Raw genomic sequence first — 27709 nt, forward strand, 5'->3', positions numbered from 1 at the left:
GTGTGTGTGTGTGTGTGTGTGTGTGTGTGTGTGTGTGTGTGTGTGTGTGTGTGTTTGTGTGTATGGAGGCATTTCTTTCAGTCCCTGGGGAAGCGTGGCTCTGCATCACATTGCAGAGGTAGACATCCCTCGCTGTTATTTCTGCTTTCTTTATATATTATGCAGTGAGCGATTATATAAAGTGCTACCTTCTCCCCCCTCTCTCTCTCTACCTCTCTTTTTCTCTCTTTTTGATTTATTTTCTTCCCTCTCTCTTCTTCTGCCATGTCCCGCCTCCCTGCTTCTGGTTCTTTCCTTCAGTGGGAGGATAATCCGGGATCCTCTCAGGGAAGCTTTGATCTCCCACTTCTCTTTCCCGACTCGTACACACACAAACAGGCTTGTCGGTTTTATGAGGGGAGTTTTCTCGAGAGCTACATACATTTTGAAGCCATCTCACGGGGCCTTCCAGAGAAAAGTCGTGACACAAAGCGCCTGGAGATTGGCTCCTGATACGGATGTAACAGTGTGTCAGTCAGGTGGCCCCGGCCTTGTACACTGCAGCACCATCAACACCTGCTCCAAGGACGGCCCATTGATTTTGCCAGCAGAGGCAGACAGACAGAGATTGATGACTGTGTTGGCAAGTCGCCCGTGAGAGAAATTGACATGTAAGCGGTGGAGACCAAGGAAGGGATAGACAGAGCAGGAGGGAAGGAGGGAAAGAGGGGGGAGCCTGTTTTTTTTTTTTCCTCCAGCTTCTGTATCATTGGATGTGAGCAGAGGCGATGTGTGTGGTGTGTCCTCGTGACAGCTCAGCAGCTACACCACATGTCCGCCTGGGAAGGAAAGAGGGGAAGCCTCCCCTCTATTCTTCCCTCTCCCCCTTTCATAGAACAGCCTGACACTGGCTGGCTGATGCTGTTGCCATGGAGTTTGGGTGTTCTGGTAATTGGCAGGGAGAGAAATCTGTGGGCTGTTGTCACCTATACACGGGAAGGATGCAATTATCTTCTATCTTTCCTTTTCTCTCATCCTCCTCTGACCGTCGTCCCCTCTGTGCTGTTGTCTCTTGGTATTTAAAAATAACACTCGGCAGACATCCTGACAACATCTAATATAAGTGGGTTTTGGGTGCAGAAAATGAACGGGCTTAAGAGTTCTCTACAATGGCCTCCACACTCTGGGATGTCAAGAGACTCAAAAGGAGAGGAAGGAGTGGATGAATAGAGAGATAATGGTGATAAAAATACAGCCCTTGTGCGTTCACATTCCTCAAAACGTGCATTGTCCTGGTCCTCATTGTTTTACTGCAGAGAGGGAGGCAGAGCACGATGTCATAAAATGGCTTTTAAGCAGGAATCACAGAGGCTGGGAATTAAAGAGGAGGGGGTTCATTGGCCGTGGTTTCCCAGCTGGATTTGAAAAAGCACAAAAAAGAGAAAAAGTTGAATCAAGAATCCAAGTGTGGATATTAAATGTCAATCACTCTCATTCAGAAACCTGAGCCCTGCACCAATGCCAAGATGTAATTAAGGCTCCCCCTTCTCCCTTTTTTTCTGTCAAATCATGTGTTCTGAATTGAGCGTGTTGCTGGGGCTGGCAGGAAAAAAAGAGACAGAAGAGGGAGGGAGTGAAAAAAAGAGAGAAACATGGAGAGAGAAAAGCAGGGTAGGAGGGGGGACCATGCGCTACAGCAGTGAGTGCAGCCAAGCAAGACAAATCCAGTGGAGGAACCCCCCCTCCAGTCAGATGAACATCGCTGCTTCACTCCCTCCTCCTCCTCCTCCTCCTGTCTCCAGAGCAGTTTATTCCCCTCCTCCCTTCCTCTCACTACTTCTCCATTATTCATCGGTGTGCAGAGAGTCCCCAGCTCACGGCTCCAGCTGCAGCTGCTCCTCCAGCCGATTCCACCGAGCCTGCTGCCGTCGCCGCCGCTGGATCTCCTCCCCGTTGCTGCCACCAAGCCTTGCATCACCTGCTTCTTTTTATCCTTCGAACATCTATCCATCCCCAGGCATGGAGACTCAGAGCTGGCCCTTTTTTACTGCTGAGAGGAAGAGTGAGCCGTAATCGAGCTGCTCTCTTAGCTGCTGAAAAGCAGAACACAAAACAAGAGAGGAAAAGAGGTTTTTTTTTTTGGTCTTTTTCAGCTCTGGAGGAATTCAGTTTGTCTGCCTCATTTTTTTCCTCACTGGATTACAGTTCTGGCTTTGTGTAGGAACCAGAAAACGGGGTCCAAAATGCCTGAAGCAAATTACCTGCTGTCGGTGTCTTGGGGTTACATTAAGGTGTGTGGCGCTTATCTACGTAGCTTGTTGAGATATCGCACTTGTTCCACTGTACTTGTCAGTGCTGTCTAGCTGTTGCATTAAGGGCCAATCTGTAAAAGATTCAGCATCGTGTTAAAACTGGTTGGGATTTTTCAGAATGTTAGGATACTGTTTTGGCCTAATTGCACCCAAAAGATATTCCATTATGGTGGGGTATGGTCATCTGATCAGAATTGTGTTTTGTGGCTGAGGCTCCATCTTGAGCCCTCTGCAGAGCAGTGTTTCTGTGTGTGTGTGTGTGTGTGTGTGTGCACACGCACATGCATCAGTTCGTCATAAACAGCTGCTGCTGCAGTGCCTGGGTTTCCGAGTTCTGTCAAATGCATCTGTCTTCTTTATCTGTTTCCTTTATTTCAAACTGTTTTTGCTACAATGAAGCACAAGAGAATTACAATTCTGTGAAAATGAAGGACGTAGGATGCAGTGTGCAGATTTTTCCCTTGACAACATCGAAATTGTTGCACTGTGACGTACGTAAGGCAGCTAAAGAGGCCCCAAAAATGTGATTCAGCAGGAATAAAACTGTAAATTGGTTGCAGGAGGGATGAATTAAAAGGCATTGAAAGGTGATGGCCCCCCACTGCGAACACAAACAATAATCCGATCCCTGATTAATTACAAGCAAATTGAGGGAAAACAAACCCCCCCCCCCCTGCTCTCTCTCTGGTTTTATGCAGTAATTGAAACAAATATTGTAGTTTTTGGAATAAAGCTGAACACTGATGTATTTTCCATGGACTCATGTACCATCATCCTCAGGTTTTCCCCTCTATAGAAACTGACGACATTCCTTCTCTCCCCCTCCTCCTCCTCTTCTTCTTTCTTGCAGTTCAAGAGAATGTTGAATCGGGAGCTGACGCACCTATCGGAGATGAGTCGGTCGGGGAACCAGGTTTCCGAATTCATCTCCAACACCTTCCTAGGTAAATCAAAGTCTTGTGTACATGCACCCAAAAAACACACCATTCAAATCACTAAGTTGTGCTTTTAAATTCTTATGAATACACAAACTGTCCACCAACACCACAAATATCCTCAAACAGCCTACACTGGTGAACACTGATTCCTGCTGCTCTTTTTTGCTGCGATGGTTTTTGGAGGTGTTGAGCTGTGCTAGCTGCTCTGGCGGGTTCCTCTGTGGGGGCGTACCATGAAACACTGCGCCGTTTTGCTCTGTCTAGATGCCTTAGAATTACAGTGAACATTTTGAAGGGTGTGATGTAATAAACAGTATTTAAAGTGGTTACTGTAAAATGAGACATTAAACGTCCGGGCTGTCAGAGGAAGTGGATTTGAACTGGATGCTGTCAGCGTGGGTTGATCTTTCAAAGTCTGTGAATGGATGATGTGTCTGTGGTCTCAACAAACATTTCCACCGCATGCTTTTTAGTGTCAGTGGAACAATGTCAACAGTGTCAACAATGTTCCCAGACAAATTTAAAATTGTATTTTAAAATAAATGTGATTTTTCAGCAGATGTAGGATAGCTAGAAGATGGGTATCTCAGGAACAGGGATGTGAATGAGCTAAAAGGTATCATGTAGGCTATTGACGAACAAGAAGCATAATAGGAGACGGACAGGATCCCTGGTAAAGGTAGTTAAAAGTATTTATAGACACAGGGCTCCCGATCGATTGGCATCCTGATCCGGTGTAGGGTTGTCGGTGGATCCCTCATCGCCGGATCATAGAAAGCGAGAAGGGGAGGAGGGGTGAGGGAAGACAGAGAAGAGGCAATCGGGTGAGGGAGGGAGCGAACTGCAGTAGAGGAGAAAACAGAGGTACAGAGGAACCCCCTTAGCTGGCAGTGAGATGAGCGCAGCAGATTGGGTGACTCATCACCGCCTTAATGCATCTTTGTCAGCAGGGACACCTTGTCCTCCCTCCACCTCTTCCCCACTTCTCATCGCTACCCCGAAAAAGCCCAGACAGAGATGACTATCGCTTGGATAAAGAAGTCAGGATTACCCTGATAGGTGTTGACAGAAAGAAAGTGATTGTTGAAGAGCAGGGAAAAAGTGGCGAAGACAGAAAGGCTGGCGTTGTTTAGCCAGTTGACCGGTAGACTGTTTAACCCTCCCGTCCATTAAGGTTATCACAGAAGTAATGTGCTCACCGTCAGTTATTCTTAGAAAAGCATCAATCCAGGCGAGGAAACAGGACTTTATTATTGTTTTTAAAAAGTCAGATCTAAAACTTCATGAAATCTTTATTTTACTGCAAATGATCCTGCTGACAGATAAGTCAAGATTACAAACTAAAGCATCCAGAGCGGTTTTTAATCCAGGATTTCTAACCCTCCAATAAGGGTTTTTGGCAGACAGCACACTGCCCGCTCACGTGTTCCCTCCTCCTGCCACAGCTGTCCTGGCTGCATGATTCTGTCATAATTCCCTTTGATCGGCCGGCAGCAGAACACACCTAGCTTAGGGAATATACTTAGGGCAGGAAAAATAATATCCCTTAAACACTCCCACGCCTTCCCTAATGCATCTACGACTCTCACAGGAGAGCATATGGAGGAGGATGAAAAGGAATCGGATGAAAATCAAAATAAAAGTGGGAGGTGTGAGAGAGAGAGAGGGACGTAGGAGAAAAGGAGAAGAGAGAAATATAAAACGGCAGCTCATTTCCTTTAAAAATCAGTGTTTAGGGTAAAAATGATGGAGAAGCTTAACGCAAAGGAGAGATGAGCTCAAACAGGACGAAAGAAACTGACAAATTAAAGAGTACACCGTCACAAATAGACTTCATCGGTTAACTATGGAAACCAGAATCATCATAATGAGCTAACTTTCTCCTCAAGTGGTCATTTAAAGTAAACTGATGTAGACTGATATATAAAAAAAAAATGATAAAATGAACTTTTGTGTCACAATCACACACTCATCCATAGGCCGTACACACAAACACATCACAGCAGTGCTCATAATGATGGTTTGTGATAAAACCGAGGGGGATGTATCGCTCTTCCTCTGGTTTTCCACGCAGCAAATGTCTGAGAGTGCTTAATTGGCGTGTTCTCATTTACGATAGATAACAGGAGAGTGAGGGAAAAAAGAGGAAATAGTGCAAGAGAGCGAGAGAGAGAGAGAGAGAGAGAGAGAGAGAGAGAGAGAGAGAGAGAGAGAGTAAATGTGATGATTTGCATTACAGCTGGTAATTGAAGGAAGGCTGATGAGCTGAGTCGAGGCACATCCATGCGTTAGCTGGTCCCTGCTGGCTTTCATCAGTTCTTGTGTGACTGCTATATAACAGGAAACTTGGCCTGTTTTTTGTCTTTATTTTTGGCTAAAGTGTGAAGAGTAATTATAGTTGTTTTTCAAAGCAATATTACATAAAAGCCTTGCTAGTTTTCTTTGTGTTTTAGACTTCTTGTTCACTTTCTTTATGACCAGACAGAATGTGTCTGAACACACTCACTCAATGTATAAATCCCACTCTGTACCGAGTGATTTGATAAAGCTGTGAAAGATGCAGTGGCTTATTGAATGAGCGACTTTATGGAGCGGCCTTAACTGTGTTGAAGCCCCTGGCACTCAGTCCGTCAATGGACTGACCTATGAGAGTGAAAGGAACAGAAGATGAGACGTGAGACACCTGCTGAGAGACTGGAGAGAGGGAAAATGTTGTGAAGGGAGAAGAATGAACAGTGGGAGCTCAGAGAGGCAGCAGGTGGAGGATGGGGGGCATAAATGAACTAATGAATGGAGGGAGAGATGATGAACGAGTGCCTGCAAAGACAATCTCCCTAACCAGCTGCAGGTGTTTTATAAAGTGCACCTGGGTCCAGAGACAGACTGCCGTGTACTCAGTGTGAATAGAGGATTAGGACTCAGAATAATTGAGGGACTTCCAACCAGTTCTCCTCAAAAAGTCAACTCAACAAATCTCTGTTTCCTCTTTCAGATAAACAGAATGAGGTGGAGATCCCGTCGCCAACGTCAAAGACGCGGGAGAAGAAGAAGCAGCAGAAGCAGCAGCTGATGACACAAATCAGCGGGGTGAAAAAGGTCTCCCATGGGCCCTCGCTCTCCAGCAGCAGCATCTCGCGCTTTGGCGTCAAGACTGACAAGGAGGAGCTGCTATCCAAGGAGCTGGAGGACCTCAACAAGTGGGGCCTGAACATCTTCATGGTTTCAGAGTTCTCCCAACACCGCCCCCTTACCTGCATCATGTACGCCATCTTCCAGGTACGAAGAACGACTCTGCTCCCTTTTATAAATGTTTAGTCACTGCAAACCTCGTTCAGTCTTATTCTTACATATATCACCTTTCTATCCAGGAGAGAGACCTGTTAAAGACTTTCAAGATCCCCATGGATACATTTGTGGCCTACATGATGACACTGGAAGATCACTACCATTCAGATGTGGCCTACCACAACAGCCTTCATGCTGCTGACGTAGCCCAATCCACACACATCCTCCTCTCCACTCCAGCCCTGGATGTAAGTTTCACTATGACACAGAGCACTGTAGACTTCTACATCACTCTAGTTTGCATCTGCAGAAATGAAGGGAAACTAAATTAGAGGAGTGAGCTCTTACATCACCCCATGTGCCACTTTCCTGGATTGCCATGCCGGCTTTAAAGGGCTCAACATCCTTCCATTGAATCATCTTTCCCCCTCTCTGGGCTCATGCCAGCTCACTCAGAAAACTACCTCTCTCCCTTCCATGCTTTCTTTGTTAGATTTTCCCTGTGTGCTTTTCTTAGGTAGGAGAAATGGAGAGAAATAGTCAGGTCAGAGTGACCTGGTCTTTAGCACCATGTTTCATCTATGAGCCATCAAGCCAGCAGACATTTTTAAATTCTCTTACTGTGTAGTGTTAGAAAAGGAGATGACTAGTTTGTTATGTGGTCAGGCAAAAATGAGTTCCTTGAGAGGACGTGACAGAGACATAAATCCAGTCTAGAAGGCTGCCTTGTATGACCCTGTATCTCTTATCTTTTGATCTCAAAATGCTTGAGGAACCGATCGTCATCTTTCTGATGCTACTTTCCCCTTCAGAAATAGTCTAATCCTTTCCTTCCTCTCTCTCTGTAACAGGCCGTCTTCACAGATCTTGAGATTCTGGCAGCCATCTTTGCTGCTGCTATCCACGATGTTGATCATCCTGGAGTATCGAATCAATTCCTAATCAATACCAGTAAGTTGCTTTGCTGAAAACAATAAAATGATGTGTTTGCAAGTAGAAGCAGTCACCAAAGTATTAACATCTTTCATCACGCCTTTCCAGACTCTGAGCTGGCGTTGATGTACAACGATGAGTCCGTGCTGGAGAACCATCACCTGGCTGTAGGATTCAAGCTGCTGCAAGAGGACAACTGTGACATCTTCCAGAACCTCACCAAGAAGCAGAGACAGTCGCTGCGCAAGATGGTCATCGACATGGTAAGACGACCCAACTGATATCTTCTTTCAGCTTCTTACTGTCGTCTGGATTTAAATCAGAATCAGTATGATGTCTCTGGATGCTAAGGATGGTGCTTTTGTCTCATTTCCTTCAGGTTTTGGCCACTGACATGTCCAAACACATGAGTCTGCTGGCTGATCTAAAGACGATGGTGGAGACAAAGAAGGTGACGAGCTCTGGAGTGCTGCTGCTGGACAATTACACTGACAGGATACAGGTTGGTTCTGCTTTTCTCTCAAAATAACATCATGGAATAAAAAATTACAGTCCATCAAAATTAGGAATCGTACATTACACAGTCTTTTGTAATTGGAAATACTTAAAGCTCTCTATTAGATGCTTTATAAAGTGTAAATCAATAGCCAGTGTTGGGGGAGGTCACTCGGTTATTTGTCATTAGCCAGCCTCCTACATGGCTGACCTCTGCCCTTGTCACTCCTCTCCTCACTCCATTTATCTTCTTTCAATGTTTAAGTGCTCCTGAAGCTATATCAATGAGAGACATTAAGACATGAGGCTTACGTTGTAGCTTATAATATGTTGTGTTTATTCTTTAGATTTGTTTTTGTTTGTTTTTGTTCTAATTATTTTTAACTTTCATATTTATTTATTTATTTCACTGTTTTCTTTTTTACATTTATTTTCCATGTTAAATTATTATAACTATTATCTATTATTATTATTGTTTATTATTAACTAATTTGTTCAATTATCTACCTATTTTTTTCTTTAAAATAAAAACATCACTTGCCTTAAATGTTTAAGTTGATCTTCTCCATATAATGTGTTAAAATTCAAATAAACAGATTTTTGAAAAATGAAAAATAAGGCTTGAATGCCTCATTTCAATCCAGTTAAATACATTATTGTAATGTTGACATGGTCTTGTTTTCCCCATGTTTTTCTATTTCTTTTGTAATAAGAAGAAATATTACTTTTGTCCACTATGAGAGATAAAGACATGTTCTTTATTGCAATTGTGGATTATTCATAGGTGCTGCGTAACATGGTGCACTGTGCTGACCTGAGTAACCCCACTAAGTCCCTGGAGCTGTATCGTCAGTGGACTGATCGGATAATGGAGGAGTTCTTCCACCAGGGTGACCGAGAGAGGGAGAGGGGGATGGAGATCAGCCCAATGTGTGATAAACACACGGCCTCAGTGGAGAAGAGCCAGGTAGGCGGCGATCAGAGATAAAGGAAATCCATTATGGAGAGAGGGATTCAAATATTGTGAAAAATTCCTGTTCTCATTTTCCACTTCTTCTGTGTTTTCCAGGTGGGTTTCATCGATTACATCGTGCATCCTCTGTGGGAGACCTGGGCCGATCTAGTCCACCCAGACGCCCAGGACATTCTGGACACGCTGGAGGATAACAGGAACTGGTATCAGAGCATGATCCCCCAGAGTCCCTCCCCGCCCTTCTACGACCAGGGTACGCACGGTGGAGGCACAGGAGGTCAGGGTGGTGGGGAGAAATTCCAGTTTGAGTTGACCCTGGAGGAGGAGGACTTGGACGGAATTGAGAAGGACGAAAATGAGGATGAGGAAGAGTTAGAAGAGGAGGAAGAGTTAGAGGAGGAGGACAGTTTAGGAGATTCTCGTTCTCCTCCTCTGGACTTTTTGGACGGTCAAGAGCAGGAGGAGGATGAGGGGAGCATGATGGAGCCAGCAATAGAGATCGTGACACAGGAGGCATCACCCACGGACACATAGGGCTTCCGTCATCGCGCTCACTCAGTGATTTGAAAGTTTTTTGGGAAAAGAGGGGAGATCCTCTTGCAGCTGTGCTTTCTGAAAAGCCCACAGAAGCAAGGGCTTGGTTTCGTCCCGCGTGGGCGCGTCTTGCACTTGGGTGTTTGAAGCCAGACACAAACGGACAGTTTCAGCGAAGCGGCTTCAGCGTTCTCAGGAAATAATTACTGCGAACATTTTAGCCTTGATGGACGGGCGAGGCGGAGGGTGGAACTTGAAGGATTTCGGCCAGTTTAGGAAAAGTTTCCTTTTCTTTTCTGGACTGGCATTAAACGGACATCGACACTACTGAGAGAAGTTTTGTACCTTAAGACTTTTTTACAGATATGATCTAGAAGTAGCATAGAGTAGGATCTACTGATGGAGACTCATTTGTATAGCAAGAGAAAGTGTTTACTTTTTTCCTGTACCATTTGTCAAAGGACTTTTGTGTGCCTTTTTTACTATTGTCTTTATAATAGTTTTTTATTTATTGAACACTCTAGTATGTCTGTGAAATGTTTTTTTTTTCTTATCTGAAAGAGCAGAACCTTTTTGTATGTTAAAGAGAACAGTCTTCCATGTATTGGGCAATAGAGAAATCCAAACAAACGTTGACACAAACTCATCGTAATAGGGAAACCTTTACACAAACATAAGACGCACATTTGTCTCATCCAATCCAAGCACAATGTTTTCGTTGGAATTCAGACTCAAGTCTCGGTTCATGTTACTCGTTTGGTTTGTTGCTGTCAGTCAATGAATGTTAAATTAACTCTGAAATACATCTCCTATTTTCATACTCCATCTCTTCATACATTGCCTTCTCTGTTTTTCTTTGTAATGGTCTGCAGACCATCAGGGCTTCCAACCTTTTTCACACCAAAACTTTAAATGTAAAACTCTCAGTCGATACATGACGGCCTGCAATCGCACCCATATGGTTGGGTATTTTCTGTGTAAAATTAACAGATTTAAAAAATTTTGTCTTTTTTATTTTGCATCCAAATGTTGTTGCGTTGGTGTGAAATAGAGGTCAGCCCAGGTCAAGCCTAAACACCCAATAAAACCATCAAAACTGCAGCAGCTTTAAAAACATTCAACAAGCTGCTCAGATCTATGATAGAATCAGAAATACTCCATCAAGGACAAAATCCACAACAGGGGTGAATCTATTTTTAGCTCACAGGTATGCTGCAGTCTTAATAATCCTGTTATTTGGAATGGGCTCTGACCCCAAACCTGTCTGATGTAACACCCCCCTGCCCCTCTGCAATCAGGCCCAGACCAGATGATTAAAGGTGCTGGTACAGCTGCCTGTCTGAAAGGCGCTCTCAGACCCTCATCAGCGCCACTATTCACACGGTTTACAAACCCCTCTGGGCTCCACAGACACGACCCCAAAACAATCAGGCCAGCTATTTCTACACCACTATGAAAAAAGAAAAAAAAACCATCCCTCAAGTGCGGCGTCTGCTTATTGACGTCAATTGATTTTCTCCCCTCCCCCTTCACTGTATCAGGTTTCCAGGACAGTGGAGTTATTGGGATTTGGTGCAGATGGATTTGCTGGATTCAGCATGGCAGACTGTACCCTTCTGAAAAAAAGAGGAATAATTAGGTGCTCTATTTTTAGAACAAACCAAAAAGAATCACCGCTGAAGCTTTGGGAGTATGGTTTGAAAATGGTTTGCAGACTTTACATTTCTGCTCCTGTTTATGGATGATGTGATTGTATCTATAAATCCCATCTGTCCATTTTCATATCGGTTTACTGATAAACTCAAAGGTACTCCATCTATTTCACTCCAGCATGCTTAAGTGGAAATCGTTTGTGTGCCGGATATGAATGAATGGAATGTTTTGTATGTGTGTGTGTGAGTGAGTTTGGATGTGTTGACTCTGTTATCAGGCCTTATCCCCATCACTTCACACCTTTGTCTCTACTGTTTGTTGCTAGGAGCTCAAGTTGGTCCTTTTTGCTGTTTATAACAGTGTGTATTTATTCTATACTTTAAGCTTGTAAATAAGAAATACTGGTTTAGTGTAAAATCTATTTTAATTTATATGCACTTGCATTACCTGGAAGTGGTGGTGTCCAATGTGTAGAAGACTCTGGATTAGAGTCTTTTATATATATATGTATTATATATTGTTTTTATATATATAAATATATATATAAATATATATAAGTATATATTCGCACAATGTTTTGGATGCCCAGCAGAGCAGAAGCTAATAAGACATGTTGCTGCTGTCACATGAGAACCTTGTAACTCTGAAGTTGCCTTTTTTTACACAGAAATCATCTTTAAATGAAAATTAAAACTCTTATTGATCGTTTGTGCATGAATATTAAATTCAGCCTCACTTTGAAATTTGAATTAAAATCAAGTTTTCTTTCTAAATGATAATTTTAATTCCTCTTGGTTACATTTCTGACAGATTCTGCTTCTTAGGTTTACCCCCCCCCTCCCCTCCACCTTTATTTGGACTATTTTTACATAAGCAACTTTTTTGGGCTACAATGTTTTCATCCGACAGCAGCAACTTGGTAACCCAGAGGCGACATAGAGGACATGTTAAACTGCGTAGGCTTGGATATAGGATACAAACAAGCTAGCTAAGGAACACAGAAGCTTAGTCAATGCTTGGTATCTCAAAGCTTACTCTCTCAGCGGCTAAGCTTCTCCATCAAGCGTTTGAATGCAGATTGCTGATATACGAGGCCAGATGCAGGTTCGACTGACAAACACAAAGCGATTGTCTTCTTTTACACTTAACGCACTTCATGTAAAAGTAGATAACACGGGGACGGTATTGATAGCATGCTACAATACGCCCGGCACTGACGTGAATCGTTCTGACTTAACAACAAAACATGATCTTATGTATCTGATTGTGCTAATGTGTGAACTCTTTCTGACCAAACTTGTTAGCAGTTTTGAGATTCAAATTTGTCAGTATTAACATTGTTTATCTATGTTCGAGCTTTTTTGGTCCTAGTTGTGTCCAAATGGTTAGCCAGATTTAGCACTATCTGCATGAGAGATGGTTTTTTTATTGTCAATAATATGTTCCAAGTCCACCAGTTGTTGCAGGTGGATTATTCAATGTTTCACACAATGTATGGTATTATATTGTATATTGTGTTCAAAATAAATCTGAAATACTTTTTCTATTAAGTGATTAAAAGCAAAGCATGAATATATTCCTCTTTTTCTGCCGTTTTTTCACTCTTGGAATGTAGCTGTCTTCACATTATGAGTCAGCAACAAACTGTTGGTGGCTTCCAACACATCTTTCAGGCTTTTATGAGCTTTGTCCTGGAACACAAATTCATTTACTGATGACCTGTGCCAAAAAAGTAAAGTAAGGCCCCTAGTAGAGCAAAAATCTCTAGTAGGTCTATGTGGTTACTACAACTTTGACAATACATCTGTTTAACATTATCACCCCAAAAAACATGTAAATATCAGAACTGAAGAAAACATGACATCCCATCCATAAAAAAAAGCACATAAAATGGTCAAAATGGCATCTATCACAAGCTTCCAGTTTTGGATAGCTTATTTTGCGTAACAAACTGTCCAAACACCAAAAATATGAATCATATAATTCAATGCAATTGCAACATATTAAAATATTTGTGCCTTACAGCCTCTCATAATCAGAATCCTGCTGCAGTGTTTGAGTGTTTGATTGAAATAGAGGCTGATCACTCTTAAAACAAAATGTTAAAGGTGACATATCATGCAAAATTGACTTTTTAATGGTTCTCTACCTGAAATATGTTTCCCTGGCATGTCTACAAACCCCCCGAGAATGAAAAGAATCCATTCTGCCCCTGTTCTGATTTCTCCACCTTTCTGTAAATGTGTGTGAAACCAGCCGTTTCAGACTTCAGTGTTTTTGTTACGTAACAACAATATCCGGTCTGTCACGGAGTCAGAGCTCGGAGCTTGTTCAGCCCATAGACTGTATAAAATAATACTGAATCCCTCCTCCGTTTTTCATTACCTGCACACATGTGTGCTAACAAGGAGCTTAGGAGGGAGGCATGCTAGTTGTAGGCTGTCTTAATAAACACAAAGGTCGGTTTTACTCCCCACGTCTGCAGATTTGAAGATCTAGTGGATGATTTTCATTTGTCATGAATAAGTGCTAGCGCTAAGTAGCATAGCTACATAGCTACATGTTCATAGCTGTAGCTGTAGCTGTGTACCAAGACACACGTCGACATACTGACAAATAAAACAACAAGAAACACTAAATCTGTGACCAATCCTTCAGAAAGGTCCTGCTGCCTTTCTGGTAGAGGTCGGTTTTACTCCCCACGTCTGCAGATTTGAAGATCTAGTGGATGATTTTTATTTATCATGGATAAGTGCTAGCGCTAGTTAGCATAGCCACATAGCTACATGTTCGTAGCTGTGTACCAAGACACACGTCTACATACTGACAAATAAAACAACAAGAAACACTAAATCTATGACCAATCCTTCAGAATGGTCCTGCTACAGGCGCCTCTCCGTCAGGATCAGTAACGCGATCTCTGAGCAGCCGTGTATATTCAGCCAACATGTAAACATTAGATCAACGTGCTGGAGAGCTGAGGCACATCCACTTCCTGAGGGGGCGTGGTCAGAGAGAAAACAGAGTGTTCTGAGGAGGACTGAAGAAAAGGACTTTTCAGGCAGACCAAAATCTGATTTCAAAGTGTTTTTTTGAGCATAAACTTTAAAGACATGTTTTGGGGACTTCTTAGACCAATATATATTGATGAAAAAAGCGTGATATGTTACCTTTAAATTTGGGCTTTTACCTTGTAAATAAAGGACATATGTTTATTTACAGAATAATTAGCAGAATTCATAATGTTACTGTTAGTTTTAATTTGTTTCCAAGTGAATGAATCACAAGTGAAACAAAATAATAAAGCCACTAAAGGTCCATCCTGTGAGAAAACAAAACATCAACCTGAAACCTCAGGACGGAGCTGCAGAGTGACTTGTATGTACGTCGCTTTGGATAAAAGCATCTGCTAAATGACATTGTAACATTGTAACATTGTAATTTGTCCAAGTTGTGTATCAGTAATCTGTACTATGAACATGTTCATCCACAAGTTTGTTGCAGCATCACAGAGGCTTGGCTCGAATGTGCCAAGATGCAAGCAAAAACACACACGTGTAAACAAAGTGTTCATTTCCTATATGTTGGTATACAGTATACAAACACACACATGACCTGCTAACAGATGCTGTTCCAGGCTCCTTTCCAACATATGCATGGGAAATCATGTCACCTCGTCATTGATGACGTTAGTCCGGGTATTTTAGTACCAAGAAAAAAAAAAGAGTGCTGTGTGGTTGTAGGACTCGCAATCACTGCAGCATATCTCCTTTCATACATGATGGATTCTTGTCTTTTAGTTTTGAGTAATTTAAAGACAAGTGTGATACAGACAGTGAAGAACTGAACTGATTTGTATAAGAATGACGGATAAAGCTTGCTTCATCATTTCAGTTCCAACAGGTTTGCACCTAAGTTGGTACAATAAAAAAATCTCAAAATCTTCACAAAATACTTAAGGGAAAATATTTAAGAACAAAGTTTTGGAGAATCAGCAGTTAATATTTGGTGCAGCTACAGCTCCAATGTCGCCATTTATTAACGTTTTGGCTCATTATTTGTGAGCCATGAAGGATCGACACAAACCATTATTCTTACTAATAACTGCAAGAGAGAACACCTTAGTTGCTTATCTAAAATATATATTTGAAAATGTGTCCTTAGCATTCACTTTGTGTCATCAAGTACCTCAACTTCTTCTCCTGAAACCAAATTTCGGTAGGAGTGCCATTGGCCTAGCGGTCCCTGACTCTCTGCACCCCGTATTTCCTGTCTCTCTTCTGCTGTTCCATCCTTTAAAGGTGAAAAATATGAATATTAATTAAAAATATATATAATAATTTGATGACATGCTTTGATGATATTAACTCTGGACATTCTAGCTAAATTGAATGGCATTTTAACCACAGGAGGTGACAGAATGGCATACATTTACACAGAGACAATTTAGTGACTTCAAATCTGACTTACTTTTAATTTTCCACAATTTTTTTAGCAGGTTCCTAGTATTCAGATACAGATTTAAGGTATATTCCAAAGCAGCCCCTCTCTGTCAGTCAGCTGGATTATCTATGTGAATAGGTATGTGGTGCTTGCCCAGATCCAGATTAATTTGGAGGACAGTTTAATCTCAGCTAAAGGTACGCTCTATCTAAATGCCTATTATTCACAGCCATTAATACGGCCCTGTTCTTTTCCAGACCCCCCTGACTTCCCACAGACATTTAATGGATAACTCCGGATGCTCGTTAGTTTAATGCTGCATTATTAAGTCGGTTTACTCAACGTGTGGGACTTTCCAAACAGCCAAGGTGAGAAGGCAACAATGGATGATGAAGCAACATTTCCAGGGAATGTTCTGCGAGCCCGTCATTTTCCACACACGACAGCTTGACTGGGGCGTTTACAGGCTCTTATACACTTTGGAAAATATAACAGGGAACACAAACTTGAGCATTTAGTGAAAACTTTGTTATTTAGTGAATAACTTCCATCTTTAAAAAATAATGAGGCTTGTTTTGAAAAGTGCTCACAGGTGTTATTACAGCTTCATGTCATTTCCAGTGTGAGCCACATTTATAAAACTGAGTGTATGTAATTCTGAGAATATTCAAACATTCCTTATTAGAATATTCATAACCTATTTGGAGCTGGGTTACTCCTGCAAATCCATTAGCGGCTATTTTTAGACTTGTGACTGTGAAAGAATTATTGAAACCTGATCTAAAATGGTCACATCAGTGGTTAGAGGCTTTTGTAATCCTCATCCATGACCCTTCATATCTCATTTCATTGTGACCCCCGATAAGAGCTCTAAGGCTGTCTGCCCTTCTATCTACTTCAGACTTCTTTTAAAAGAGAATCATGAATGAATTATATCTCGATTGCTATTTCCATCTTTGAGCTCTTACCCTTGGATTTTCATACACGTCTCCTCTCTACGAATGATATCCAATCTCCTCTTTTATTCCCTCCCTCCATGTCCCACTCACCAATCTCCCTCTGTGGGAGTCTGGACTCGTCTCTCCTCTGACATAACCTAGTAAAAGCCAGAGGTTTGATTTGATGCAACTACTTGCGTACATATGACGAAAGATAGAGACTGATGGCGGAAAGAGTCAGGGAAATACTGGCAAGTGGGACAGGTGGCCTCCCCTGTTGCTACTTTACACAGGCATGTTAGCCCACAGGGATGGCTACGTTATCTAATAAAGCTAAAAACAGAGCAGAGCATTTCCCAACAGTCGGGAAAATGACACCATTTAACTTCCCCCCCCGATGTGGCACAAAAAAGAAAACGAGAGATATTTTCAGACATGAGTAGGAAATTGTTAGCTTGGGAGATAATAGCAAATTGGCTTAAGGCTTTACAATCCCGGAGGAGCCCTGTAAGTGTGAATGAATGAGAGACTCATTCAGAGAAGAGAGAGAGGAGAGAGAGAGGAGCGAGGGCGGATCTGTACACTTCATTTCAGCTTCATCCAAGGCAGAATGATCTGCCAATGCAGGGAGAATAATTGACCTGTTTCCAATCCGGACGAGTGTAGTGTGATGATCAAACTCAGCTCAACTGGTTTTAAACCTGCAGTGCAGAACTTCTGTCATTTCCTTCTGGCACACTCAGCAGTTACACAAACACTGTCTACGCACTTCTGACGTATGCCTACAGGTTCAGAAATAGTCACAAAGATACTGAGAGTCTAACCGTTTCAAAACCATTGTTCATAATTTAGGAAAAATATGTGTTTAACAACACAGCCTGGTCTAAATATTTTACAAATACTTAAGAGTGATAATGCATTCTTTTAGCACTCTCAAACACACTTTGAGTTCCTTTTTCTTTTTGATGTAAACACTCGGTTTCTATTTTATCTGAAGCATAAGAAATGTTTCTGAGAGTCTCTAAAGTTTTACATGCACAAGTTTACAAACATGTCAAAAAGGGCAAGCTGCAAAAAACAGAGACCCTTGCAAAGCAGCAGCAGGCTCTAAAACATTCGAATTTAGCACAATCTTAAAGGATCTGCGTTTTTGTATGTGAAAGTTATACTCATAAATGTCATGTACATACAGTACAGGCCAAAAGTTTGGACACACCTTCTCATTCAATGTGTTTTCTTTATTTTCATGACTATTTCCATTGTAGATTCTCACTGAAGGCATCAAAACTATGAAAGAACACATGTGGAGTTATGTACTTAACAAAAAAAGGTGAAATAACTGAAAACATGTTTTATATTCTAGTTTCTTCAAAATAGCCACCCTTTGCTCTGATTACTGCTTCGCACACTCTTGGCATTCTCTCGATGAGCTTCAAGAGGTAGTCACCTGAAATGGTTTCCACTTCACAGGTGTGCCTTATCAGGGTTAATTAGTGGAATTTCTTGTTTTATCAATGGGGTTGGGACCATCAGTTGTGTTGTGCAGAAGTCAGGTTAATACACAGCCGACAGCCCTAATGGACAACTGTTAAAATTCATATTATGGCAAGAACCAATCAGCTAACTAAAGAAAAATGAGTGGCCATCATTACTTTAAGAAATGAAGGTCAGTCAGTCCGGAAAATTGCAAAAACTTTAAATGTGTCCCCAAGTGGAGTCGCAAAAACCATCAAGCGCTACAATGAAACTGGCACACATGAGGACCGACCCAGGAAAGGAAGACCAAGAGTCACCTCTGCTTCTGAGGATAAGTTCATCTGAGTCACCAGCCTCAGAAATCTCAAGTTAGAAGCAGCTCAGATCAGAGACCAGATGAATGCCACACAGAGTTCTAGCAGCAGACCCATCTCTAGAACAACTGTTAAGAGGAGACTGTGCGAATCAGGCCTTCATGGTCAAATAGCTGCTAGGAAACCACTGCTAAGGAGAGGCAACAAGCAGAAGAGATTTGTTTGGGCCAAGAAACACAAGGAATGGACATTAGACCAGTGGAAATCTGTGCTTTAATCTGATGAGTCCAAATTTGAGATCTTTGGTTCCAACCGCCGTGTCCTTGTAAGACGCAGAAAAGGTGAACGGATGGATTCCACATGCCTGGTTCCCACTGTGAAGCATGGAGGAGGAGGTGTGATGGTGTGGGGGTGTTTTGCTGGTGACACTGTTGGGGATTTATTCAAAATTGAAGGCACACTGAACCAGCATGGCTACCACAGCATCCTGCAGCGACATGCCATCCCATCCGGTTTGCGTTTAGTTGGACGATCATTTATTTTTCAACAGGACAATGACCCCAAACACACCTCCAGGCTGTGTAAGGGCTATTTGACCAAGAAGGAGAGTGATGGAGTGCTGCGGCAGATGACCTGGCCTCCACAGTCACCGGACCTGAGGGGTATACTAGGAGCAGGATTTGCGGTTATCGAGGTAACTTCAGGGTTTACTCTGGATTTTCAGTACTACGAAGGTGGTTCACTCCTTACCAGGGTAGATCACCATGGTTACTCATGCTGAACTCCTAACCTGCTCCGGAGCAGGTTATGCTAAGGATCAGAGATCAGTTTGGAGAGAACTCCGCCCACTGACCAATCAGCTCGCTCGATCACGGAGCTCTGTGAGCTGATCGCGAGGGGAGGGGGGAGAGACGGGCAGGACACTTTGTCTACCTGTATGACTTTATATATAAAATACTGATGACAGTTATTGATTATCTTTCCTGACATCATACTTAAACAGAGTCTGACGTCAGATTATTCAGATTAAATCGTTTTAGGCTACTGTTTTAATTTGTACAACTGCGCGTATTACTTTGAATCATGTTCTCATTTTTATCAGTTTGATACCGTCAGGACTGCAGCTGAAATATTAAGTCTAAAAGTGTCACACATGACACAAGATGAAATCAGAGAGATCACTGTCAGAGAATAAACAGAGTTATTATAGTCAGATCTTTCTGCACTAATGATGAGAAATAAGACATCATTTGCACATTCAAACAGTTTTTGTCTGATCTCTCAGTTCTTCCTTCATGTTTCAAACACAGCTGTGTTGAAGTTAATCTGGATTATGTGTTTAACTTCTTCATATCTTTATAATATCAGTGCAGTGTTTGAAATTCATGTCGATGTGCTGACGGGAGACTGTCCGTGTCTGTGATTGGTCACATGTTGATTTCTCTGCCCCGTTCATGTGAACGCGCTCAGGGTAATTCTGGATTGACCCAACATGTTGATAACCAGCTTCGTGTGACAGATTAGCGCGATCTCCTTTGTCAGGTTCAGTGAAGCCGGATCAGGAGAAGATATCTAGGATATGTAGTATCTTCGTAGTATACCCCTCTGAACCCAATCGAGATGGTTTGGGGTGAGCTAGACCGCAGAGTGAAGACAAAGGGGCCAACAAGTGCTAAACACCTCTGGGAACTCCTTCAAGACTGTTGGAAAACCATTTCAGGTGACTACCTCTTGAAGCTCATCGAGAGAATGCCAAGAGTGTGCAAAGCAGTAATCAAAGCAAAGGGTGGCTATTTTGAAGAAACTAGAATATAAAACATGTTTTCAGTTATTTCACCTTTTTTTTTTAAGTACATAACTCCACATGTGTTCATTCATAGTTTTGATGCCTTCAGTGAGAATCTACAATGGAAATAGTCATGAAAATAAAGAAAACACAGTGAATGAGAAGGTGTGTCCAAACTTTTGGCCTGTACTGTATCTGATAAGGTGAAAAAGACAACTAGAATTCAGTCAACACATTGGTGGAAATGTTTTTTGTTTTTGTTTTTTCTAGAAAAAACCCCAGCAGAGCACTATTTGCGAATCGCCACCACACTCTAGCATCTTTCTTAATTTTTAACAGTATTCTCCTTATAATATAATAAAATGAAAGCAGTATTTCAGAGAAAACACAATTTGAAGCTGTCTCCTGCCTCTAAGTCATAGTTTCAGACTACATGGCTGTAGCAGTGCAGCTTTTATTTGAATACTAAATCTATAAGTCAAAATAATACATTTCCCCTTTTTCATTTGAGCCCCATATCAAGACTCATCAGAGTTGCTTTAAATCTTGAAAATAGACTTGAAAATGATCTTGAAACGCAAAATAATCTTCAACATGGAATCCTAAACGTCTTTAAAAACACGATTATCGGCGGTTAACTATTACAATTCTGTGGTTTATTACAATTTAAAATAATCAATCATCTGACAGCTCTAATAAAAAACTTAACCAGGCATGTTTTTAATTCTTATTTTAGTTGTGAGATCACATGCTTACAGCAGCATATGCATTTGCACTTTTGCACTGAAATGAGGTTTAGAATATTAACTTTCAACTCATTTGAAATAGTCTGGTAGTTTTTTATGTTATTTCTCTTCGGTTTAAACACCAAATTTCAGTGCAGTCTGACAACAAGCTGCTCTAACTATTAAGACAACTTGCAGTTTGATAAGAAGAGAAAGACACACACACACACACACACACACACACACACACACACACACACACACACACACACACACACACACACTGGAGGTTGAGACAGAGGGGGAGAGCTGCTGATGTAACTCTTTTAAGCTGAATAGACAAAGGTCTTATTGAGATGTTAGGTAATTACATTTAAGGGTTCCTGAGCCCACACACTTTTATCTCACAATTATGCATTGATAATTACAGATGTCTTAGATTCTTCATTCTCTGAACCTACGTAGCAGCCTTAAAGACAACTTTATTGAACAAAAGTTAAACTATTATCATCCTCTGAGTCAAAGCCAGATACTCTGCACATTAACTGCTTTCGTGGAAAGCTGTTCTCCTTTCCCGATCTTAAACTGCCTTTAAAATACAGAGACAGGCATGTTGGTTTTCAAATTTACCAGCAACATTTAACACAACCAAACACTGTTTATCTCCCCCCCTTTTATCTTCGCTGGTATGTCCCTCAGTGTCAATCTTCCCCTTAAAAACTTTCAATTCCAAATCCAATGCCTGATAATGAGGACAAACATGGGTGTCATTATACCAGGGTTTGTGCGTCAAATAAACAACATTACATTTTTCCCAGATGGTGATATTGATAGCTGTGAGCAGAATAACAGCTCATCATGATCTGAAAGTCTGGCAGTAAACAGCATGTACGTAGCAGGACAGATACTGTATCTATTTTTATATATATATATACTGTATATTACATAAATGAACAGAGTGTATATAAAAGGGACAACAAAAAGAACATTTTAAAATGTATTGTTAGAATTGTTGACAAGTGGAAAAGAGGCACCTGTCTATCAAGGGGATAAATGACCGTCTGTCTGTGCCGGACTGTTGTGCTTTAATTTTAGAAAGTTACACCTTACACTGCTTTGATAACTTCGTGCAGAGTGGACAGAAACTTGTCTCAGTGAGAGCCTGCACATGCAGAGTACATTCAGTACTAGATCTCTTCACAGTCAGCTTAATGGTAGTGCTTACATTTATGACTGCGAAGGGTTAAACATCTTCCTCTTGATGCAAATGATGTGGCTCCTGCGTTTGCGTCATTGTGGTTTTATAGCTGACTGTAGGGCCAGTTAGGTCAAATACTGCTGCTTCTGCTCTCAGAGGAATACACTGCTAAAAGTGACAAGCTAAGAAAATTGATTGTAATGTACATGATGAATAAAATAAAAAAGGAAACTGAAATTATTGAACAATAGGTCTTCAAAAGACGTTGAAGCAAATTAATTAATTAATGAAATAAGCTGCAACAAGAACAAAATTGGGGGTCATTATTGCTGCTGCAGTGGCTTTCAGGGAAAAGGCCACACAATGCCCCCTTGAGTCCCCTGTGGCTGCATTAACCTTGTAAGTGAAGCAAGTAAATCAGTCCCGTGATGGATGCTCGTGGCTATTTATATTCCCCGAGCCAATTAGACGAGAGATGATGAAGTGGCTGAGGGTGCAGAGAAACACCACTGACAGCCTGTTTAAAGATGGTTGGCGAGTTCTCATTGTGCTCGAGAAAGCCGAGAGAGAACAGGTGGAAAACAGCTGGTGGTATTTTTTGGGGACATGAGCCACCGCAGTGCAGTGACAGTGTGTGCTGAGACATTCAGTGGTGCTCTCAAACATGTGAACAAGAAGTCTCAAAGCAAGTCGCAGTACATCCCAGAATGCACTGGAACAAATGAGGCCCATGTACTCCTTTTCAGGGACTTTTGGCACCATAATGTTTCTGAAGTAAGCATCACAAAGTCAGATATTAGAGAACACCTAAATCTAAAACAATCCCTGCTGTAAATGACGCTGCTTTAATTTCTAAACTGATGTGATCAACAAGCACTGAGCTAAATTCAAGTGGGTCCAAACGTACGATGCAGCGGGATCCTTCAAACCTGTATGTTTTTCCCACAGCCGGACCCATTTCCCTTTCATTTTCTCTGCTTCTTCCACAGCTGTGTCACTGAGCTTCTTAATAATATTACTCATTAACTTCATAAATCTTGTATTGCTCTTATGTACTCTTGACAAATCACAGAGGTCTGCAGCACATGGGAACAGTTATGTTGCCTGCATGAGTGCTTGTATAATGACACGTGTATCACTCGTTGTATCACCATTCCTTCCCGTAATCTCCTGCACTGCAGAGCATTTATAGTTAATGACACACAAGCAGCTAAAGGGCCTGAACCTGGGTCATCTCATTTAACAACACATGCTGAAAACTGGACAACCTATTGTCACGAAACATGATTTAATGGTTTTCAAAAGTTTTACGTCAACATGTTTTCGCTTTCAGCACTTCCCTGGAGACTTCTGTTTGTCATATCACATTTATCTATGTGACCAAAAGTTTATCTAAGGGGACTAAACAATCTGCACAGCACACAACACTCCACTTACTTTGACCCGAGTGAGAGGATTTTTGAGACAAGAAAAACAATCGAATGTACACAACATTAGATGAAGAAACATTGGGATGAACGCCATTAGACTGAACTTCTTAGCAAGGACACAAAAGCTATCTGTGTCATTCAAATTGTTACATGAGGACCATAGACTGTATAAATAATGGACGTAGTATCCGTGACGTCACCGGCCTGTTTCTGAAATGTGTTTTGAAGCTAATAGTCGGCGGAAGCCGTATTGGATATGCTGAACTTAACCTAACTGCTGTTGAGCTAGTGTGACATAAAGAGGCGGGCTTTGAGCCTCCTAGCCAACAGCTACAGTGTTCCCTCCTGTCAGTCAAGTCAGCTGTGCCTCTCATTATGGAAAACCGGTAATCTTAACATCTTTGAAATTGCCGCGTTTTGAAAAAATGTATCCCCCGTACAATGTGTGCCGATAGAGAAATGAGCTATCCAGACTACACTTGTTCTTTAAACCAGGCTGTAAACATGTTTATTTCTGCTGTAAAGATCAGCTTTTTTTAATTTGTGTGTATGTGGTTTCCTGTACTGCCTCAAGCGGACACTGGATGAACTGCAGTTTTTAACACTTTCACATTTGTTTCAATTCTCGCGGCCGGAGGTTGCCGCTTGGTGAGGACCAACAAATACAATCTAGACCAACACCTTAAATAAACAACAATAATCTCATTAAAATAAAGAATTACAAGAAAAGGTAATACATTCATATTGGAAAAATAATCAGGCACTGAAAGGCTTCAGTGGTTCCACATGACAGCTGAATGTTCTTCTTAAACACAACCAAAAGAGAAAAAGACTTACCGAGGAAGGAGGCGGTGTCGTTCAAAGAGCTGTCAAAAGCTGAGTCTGTCTCTGGACGTGGTAAGTGATGAGTTACCTCACAACATTGTTCAGTTTTAACAGAGTTCTGAGAGAGAAAAATAAAATAAACTTGAATTCATTAAAGAAGGAAAAACATCTCAATATGGGACATGTGACTGACACTGAAGAGGGATTAGTGGCATATGAGAATTAAAGAGCTCATAGTGCCCTATTACCCCTCTAGAACTCTACGCTCCCAACATGCAGGCTTGCTAGTTGTACCTAAAGTCTCTAAAAGTAGTATGGGAGGTAGAACCTTCAGTTATCAGGCCCCTCTCCTTTGGAATCATCTACCAGTCAGGGTCTGGGAGGCAGACACCCTCTCCACTTTTAAGAGTAGGCTTCAAACTTTCCTTTTTGATAAAGCTTATAATTAAAGCTGCCTCAGGCTTGGACCAGCTTTTGTTATGCTGCTATAGGCCTAGACTACCGGGGGAACTGGCACACTAACACACTAGGATCCTAGCTCACCCCCTTCCCCCCAACCCCCTCATCACTTACTTTAACTCTGCCTGTCCCATTAAAGTTACTAACCATGGACCTTTCTGGAGTCCCTGAGCTCCCTTGTCTCGTAGATTCCTCTGAGCTGCCATAGACGTCCTCCTGCTGCAGACGTTCTGGACTCCAGCTGATACGGATGTACTGGACTTCAGCGGCAACAGCTTCTACTACTGGTCTCATCACTATCACCTCTCTCTCTTACTCCCCTCAATCTGTCTTTCCAGACCCAACTCAGTTGAGGCATGATGTCTGTCTAACATGAGTCTGGTTCTGCTCGAGGTTTCTGCCTGTTAAAAGGAAGTTTTTCCTCACCACTGTAACTAGCTAAATACTGCGATGTGCAATGCTCATGGTGGATTAAGGTGGGGTCAGACTGAGTCTTATCCTGTCTTGAAGTTGGGTCTCTGTTCATAATTTGACATAGAGTGGTCTAGACCTGCTCTGTTTGTAAAAGCGTCCTGAGATAACGTTTGTTGTGATTTGGCGCTATACAAATAAAGATTGATTGATTGATTGATTGATATGTAGGAGAGGAACAGTAAACACAGAGCAAAAAACATTTTTATTTAAAAAAATATATAATAATATATATGTACATAGATACGGAAGCCCTATAAGGACATGATTAAATACATTTTATTTTCTCTGTTTACTGGGCTTAATTTTCTAGTTATCATGAGACAATAAAGCTTGTTATCTTGAGATAACAAGAAAAATGATTTGTGATCTTGAGAAAACAAGTGAAATGAACTTGTTATCTCTAGAAAACAGAGAGATTAAAATGTATTCAATCATGTCCCTTTAGGGCTTCCATATATAGATGTGTGTATGTTGTGGATTCATTTCTTGATTCAAACTACTGCCTGATTTTCTGTGTGTAATATTGAGCAACCTTACTGCAGTTTATCTGTCCCTGTTAAACAGGCAGTGATCCCAAAACAAATTGATCAGGCTCTGTTCATGCATGCACACCAGTGTGTGGGAGTGAGTGGGTACACGTGCATAGAGAGAAAGTGACAGCGAGAGGGAGCGAGAAAGACAGCCAGACAGATAGGAGACGCATTAAACTGGGATTTTGACTGAGTTTTTTTTCCCTCTCTCACATCTTATCACAGGGACGGGCAGGTCCTCTCTCTGTAGATCGGGTTGCTATGGCAACTGTGCTAGAGTTGAATACTGAGACACATTTTCTCTGAGGGAAAATATCTCCACTGTTACAGGCAAGGTAATGTCTCACACGCCAGGTACTGACTTAGATAGTTACACATTACTTCTACTGCTAAAGAGGCTCAGATTTAGATTGCAGTGATCGTGTGTGTGTGTGTGTGTGTGCGTGCGTGTGCGTGTGTGTGTTTGTTGTGTAAACTCACATAAACAATACAAAAGAATGTTGCAGTTCAAACAGTTTTCTGTTTGTGATTACTTTGAACATGATAGAATACAATTTGGTATGAGATAGTTGATCAGACAACAAGCACTATGAGGACTACACTTGATGATCTGGAGATTTGTATAATATTTGACATATAATCAGAAGTTTCAGACTGTATTTCTGAATATCATAACTGTAATCATAAAATCTAAATGTACACTAAATAACACTGGATGAGATCTTTCAAGGCCTATTTTTGAGGGGAAAAGGGAGCAGATTGTGGCAGTCTGAGCCGGTGTACACACACACACACACACACACACACACACACACACACACACCCACACACACACACACGTGCGCGCGCACATACACGCTAGGCGTGGTTAAACAAGCGTGCCATGCCTACCGACCAAAACAAACACCTGCAGTCGGATAAACATAATCTATGAAAGACCTTATATGTGGTAAATACTGGTCGGAAGAAGAGGATCATCACGCGGATCAGGTAGAGTCTGCATGCTCTGAGGGAAAGTTCAGTTTGTGTTAGAAACATTTGGAAAAATCCAACTGAACAGGGAGAGTCCCTGTTATGCAACAGTATTGGGCTGCACGTCGAAATGTTGTGTTTGCTCAGGAGGAAATGACTTTCCTGGACTTTTTGATTAATTATTAACCAGCAAGCTGAACGAGGCTGTACAGGTGTATGGATAAGCCCAATCAGTATAGATTTCATTTAACATTTGCACGTGAAATTTTAATCTCAGGTCATCAGTTGTTTGGCTATATGGTATTGAATATGTATGAAAGAAATAACGTTTTAATAATCTTCAAAATAACAAACAAATACGACTTATTTTATGTTTAAGGAGCAGATAGTTTGATGTTGTTTGAAAGTATTTGCATTATAATTTATGATTATTTACCGGTAAATAGAATATAGTTCTAGGCTATAACTATTTAAAAGGTCGGATACTTTCTAGTTGTTTTAAAGTATCCATATTAAAATGTTTTGTGCCCGATAGAAAGTAGCATGCATTTCGCTTCTGTTTAAAATAAATATAGCCGACTAGAGCACGAGTAATTCATTTGACTTACCGAAGTTGGGAAGGCGTTTCCATATATTAAGAGTTTTCCACCAAGCTGTTGGTATAGTCCATAAAGAATGCTCTTAATTAGGGGTTTCAGTCTTCATCCTAACAATAAATGATTGCAGCCAAGCAATGAGCAGTAAATGGTAGTGAAGGTGGGGCTTGGTCAAAAAACGCCAACAAACCAATCACATCTATTACTGTCAAATGTTTCGACAGTCTATTAAAAAAAAGATATTAACATTTAAAAGAAGCGTAATTAGTTTATGAGCGCCTTAGTTTATTTTCGAGGTGAAAGTGCATGGTGATAATTCAGCGCATGCGCAGATGTCGCCTAAACCCCTCAGACGCATATCTTATTGGGTAGAACTTTTGGATATAACATCGGCAGCAGGAAATATGACAATGAAAAATGTAAATAACCCTCTATACTGAT

General features: G+C 41.4%; 1 protein-coding gene and 1 long non-coding RNA gene across 8 annotated transcripts in view; one reads left to right on the top strand and one right to left on the bottom strand.

Annotated features, from left to right (window-relative positions):
• Positions 1 to 12678, top strand: part of pde4ba (phosphodiesterase 4B, cAMP-specific a) — a 298471-nt gene extending 285793 nt beyond the window's left edge. For all 4 annotated transcript variants that reach the window (XM_034674460.1, XM_034674468.1, XM_034674476.1 and 1 more), the window contains 8 exons: positions 3142 to 3235; positions 6222 to 6505; positions 6598 to 6762; positions 7366 to 7465; positions 7556 to 7710; positions 7827 to 7949; positions 8727 to 8909; positions 9012 to 12678. In XM_034674460.1, coding sequence (XP_034530351.1) covers positions 3142 to 3235; positions 6222 to 6505; positions 6598 to 6762; positions 7366 to 7465; positions 7556 to 7710; positions 7827 to 7949; positions 8727 to 8909; positions 9012 to 9449 — 1542 coding nt within the window. In that variant the 3' untranslated portion in view covers positions 9450 to 12678. The remainder of the gene's footprint in view (positions 1 to 3141; positions 3236 to 6221; positions 6506 to 6597; positions 6763 to 7365; positions 7466 to 7555; positions 7711 to 7826; positions 7950 to 8726; positions 8910 to 9011) is intronic.
• Positions 1806 to 27659, bottom strand: LOC117805901. 4 transcript variants are annotated; one of them, XR_004629559.1, is made up of 3 exons: positions 27281 to 27658; positions 24250 to 24355; positions 1806 to 2069 (listed from the first exon to the last, which is right to left on the bottom strand). It is a non-coding gene; the product is annotated as an uncharacterized LOC117805901 (long non-coding RNA). The 4 variants fall into 4 exon arrangements; XR_004629555.1 differs by having other exon boundaries at positions 1806 to 2072; positions 27281 to 27657; XR_004629558.1 differs by lacking the exon at positions 1806 to 2069 and adding an exon at positions 15347 to 15395 and having other exon boundaries at positions 27281 to 27659.
• Between the last annotated feature and the right edge of the window lie 50 nt (positions 27660 to 27709).

Source organism: Notolabrus celidotus, chromosome 2 (assembly GCF_009762535.1).
Source record: "Notolabrus celidotus isolate fNotCel1 chromosome 2, fNotCel1.pri, whole genome shotgun sequence".
In the NCBI taxonomy this organism is placed as follows: Eukaryota; Metazoa; Chordata; class Actinopteri; order Labriformes; family Labridae; genus Notolabrus; species Notolabrus celidotus.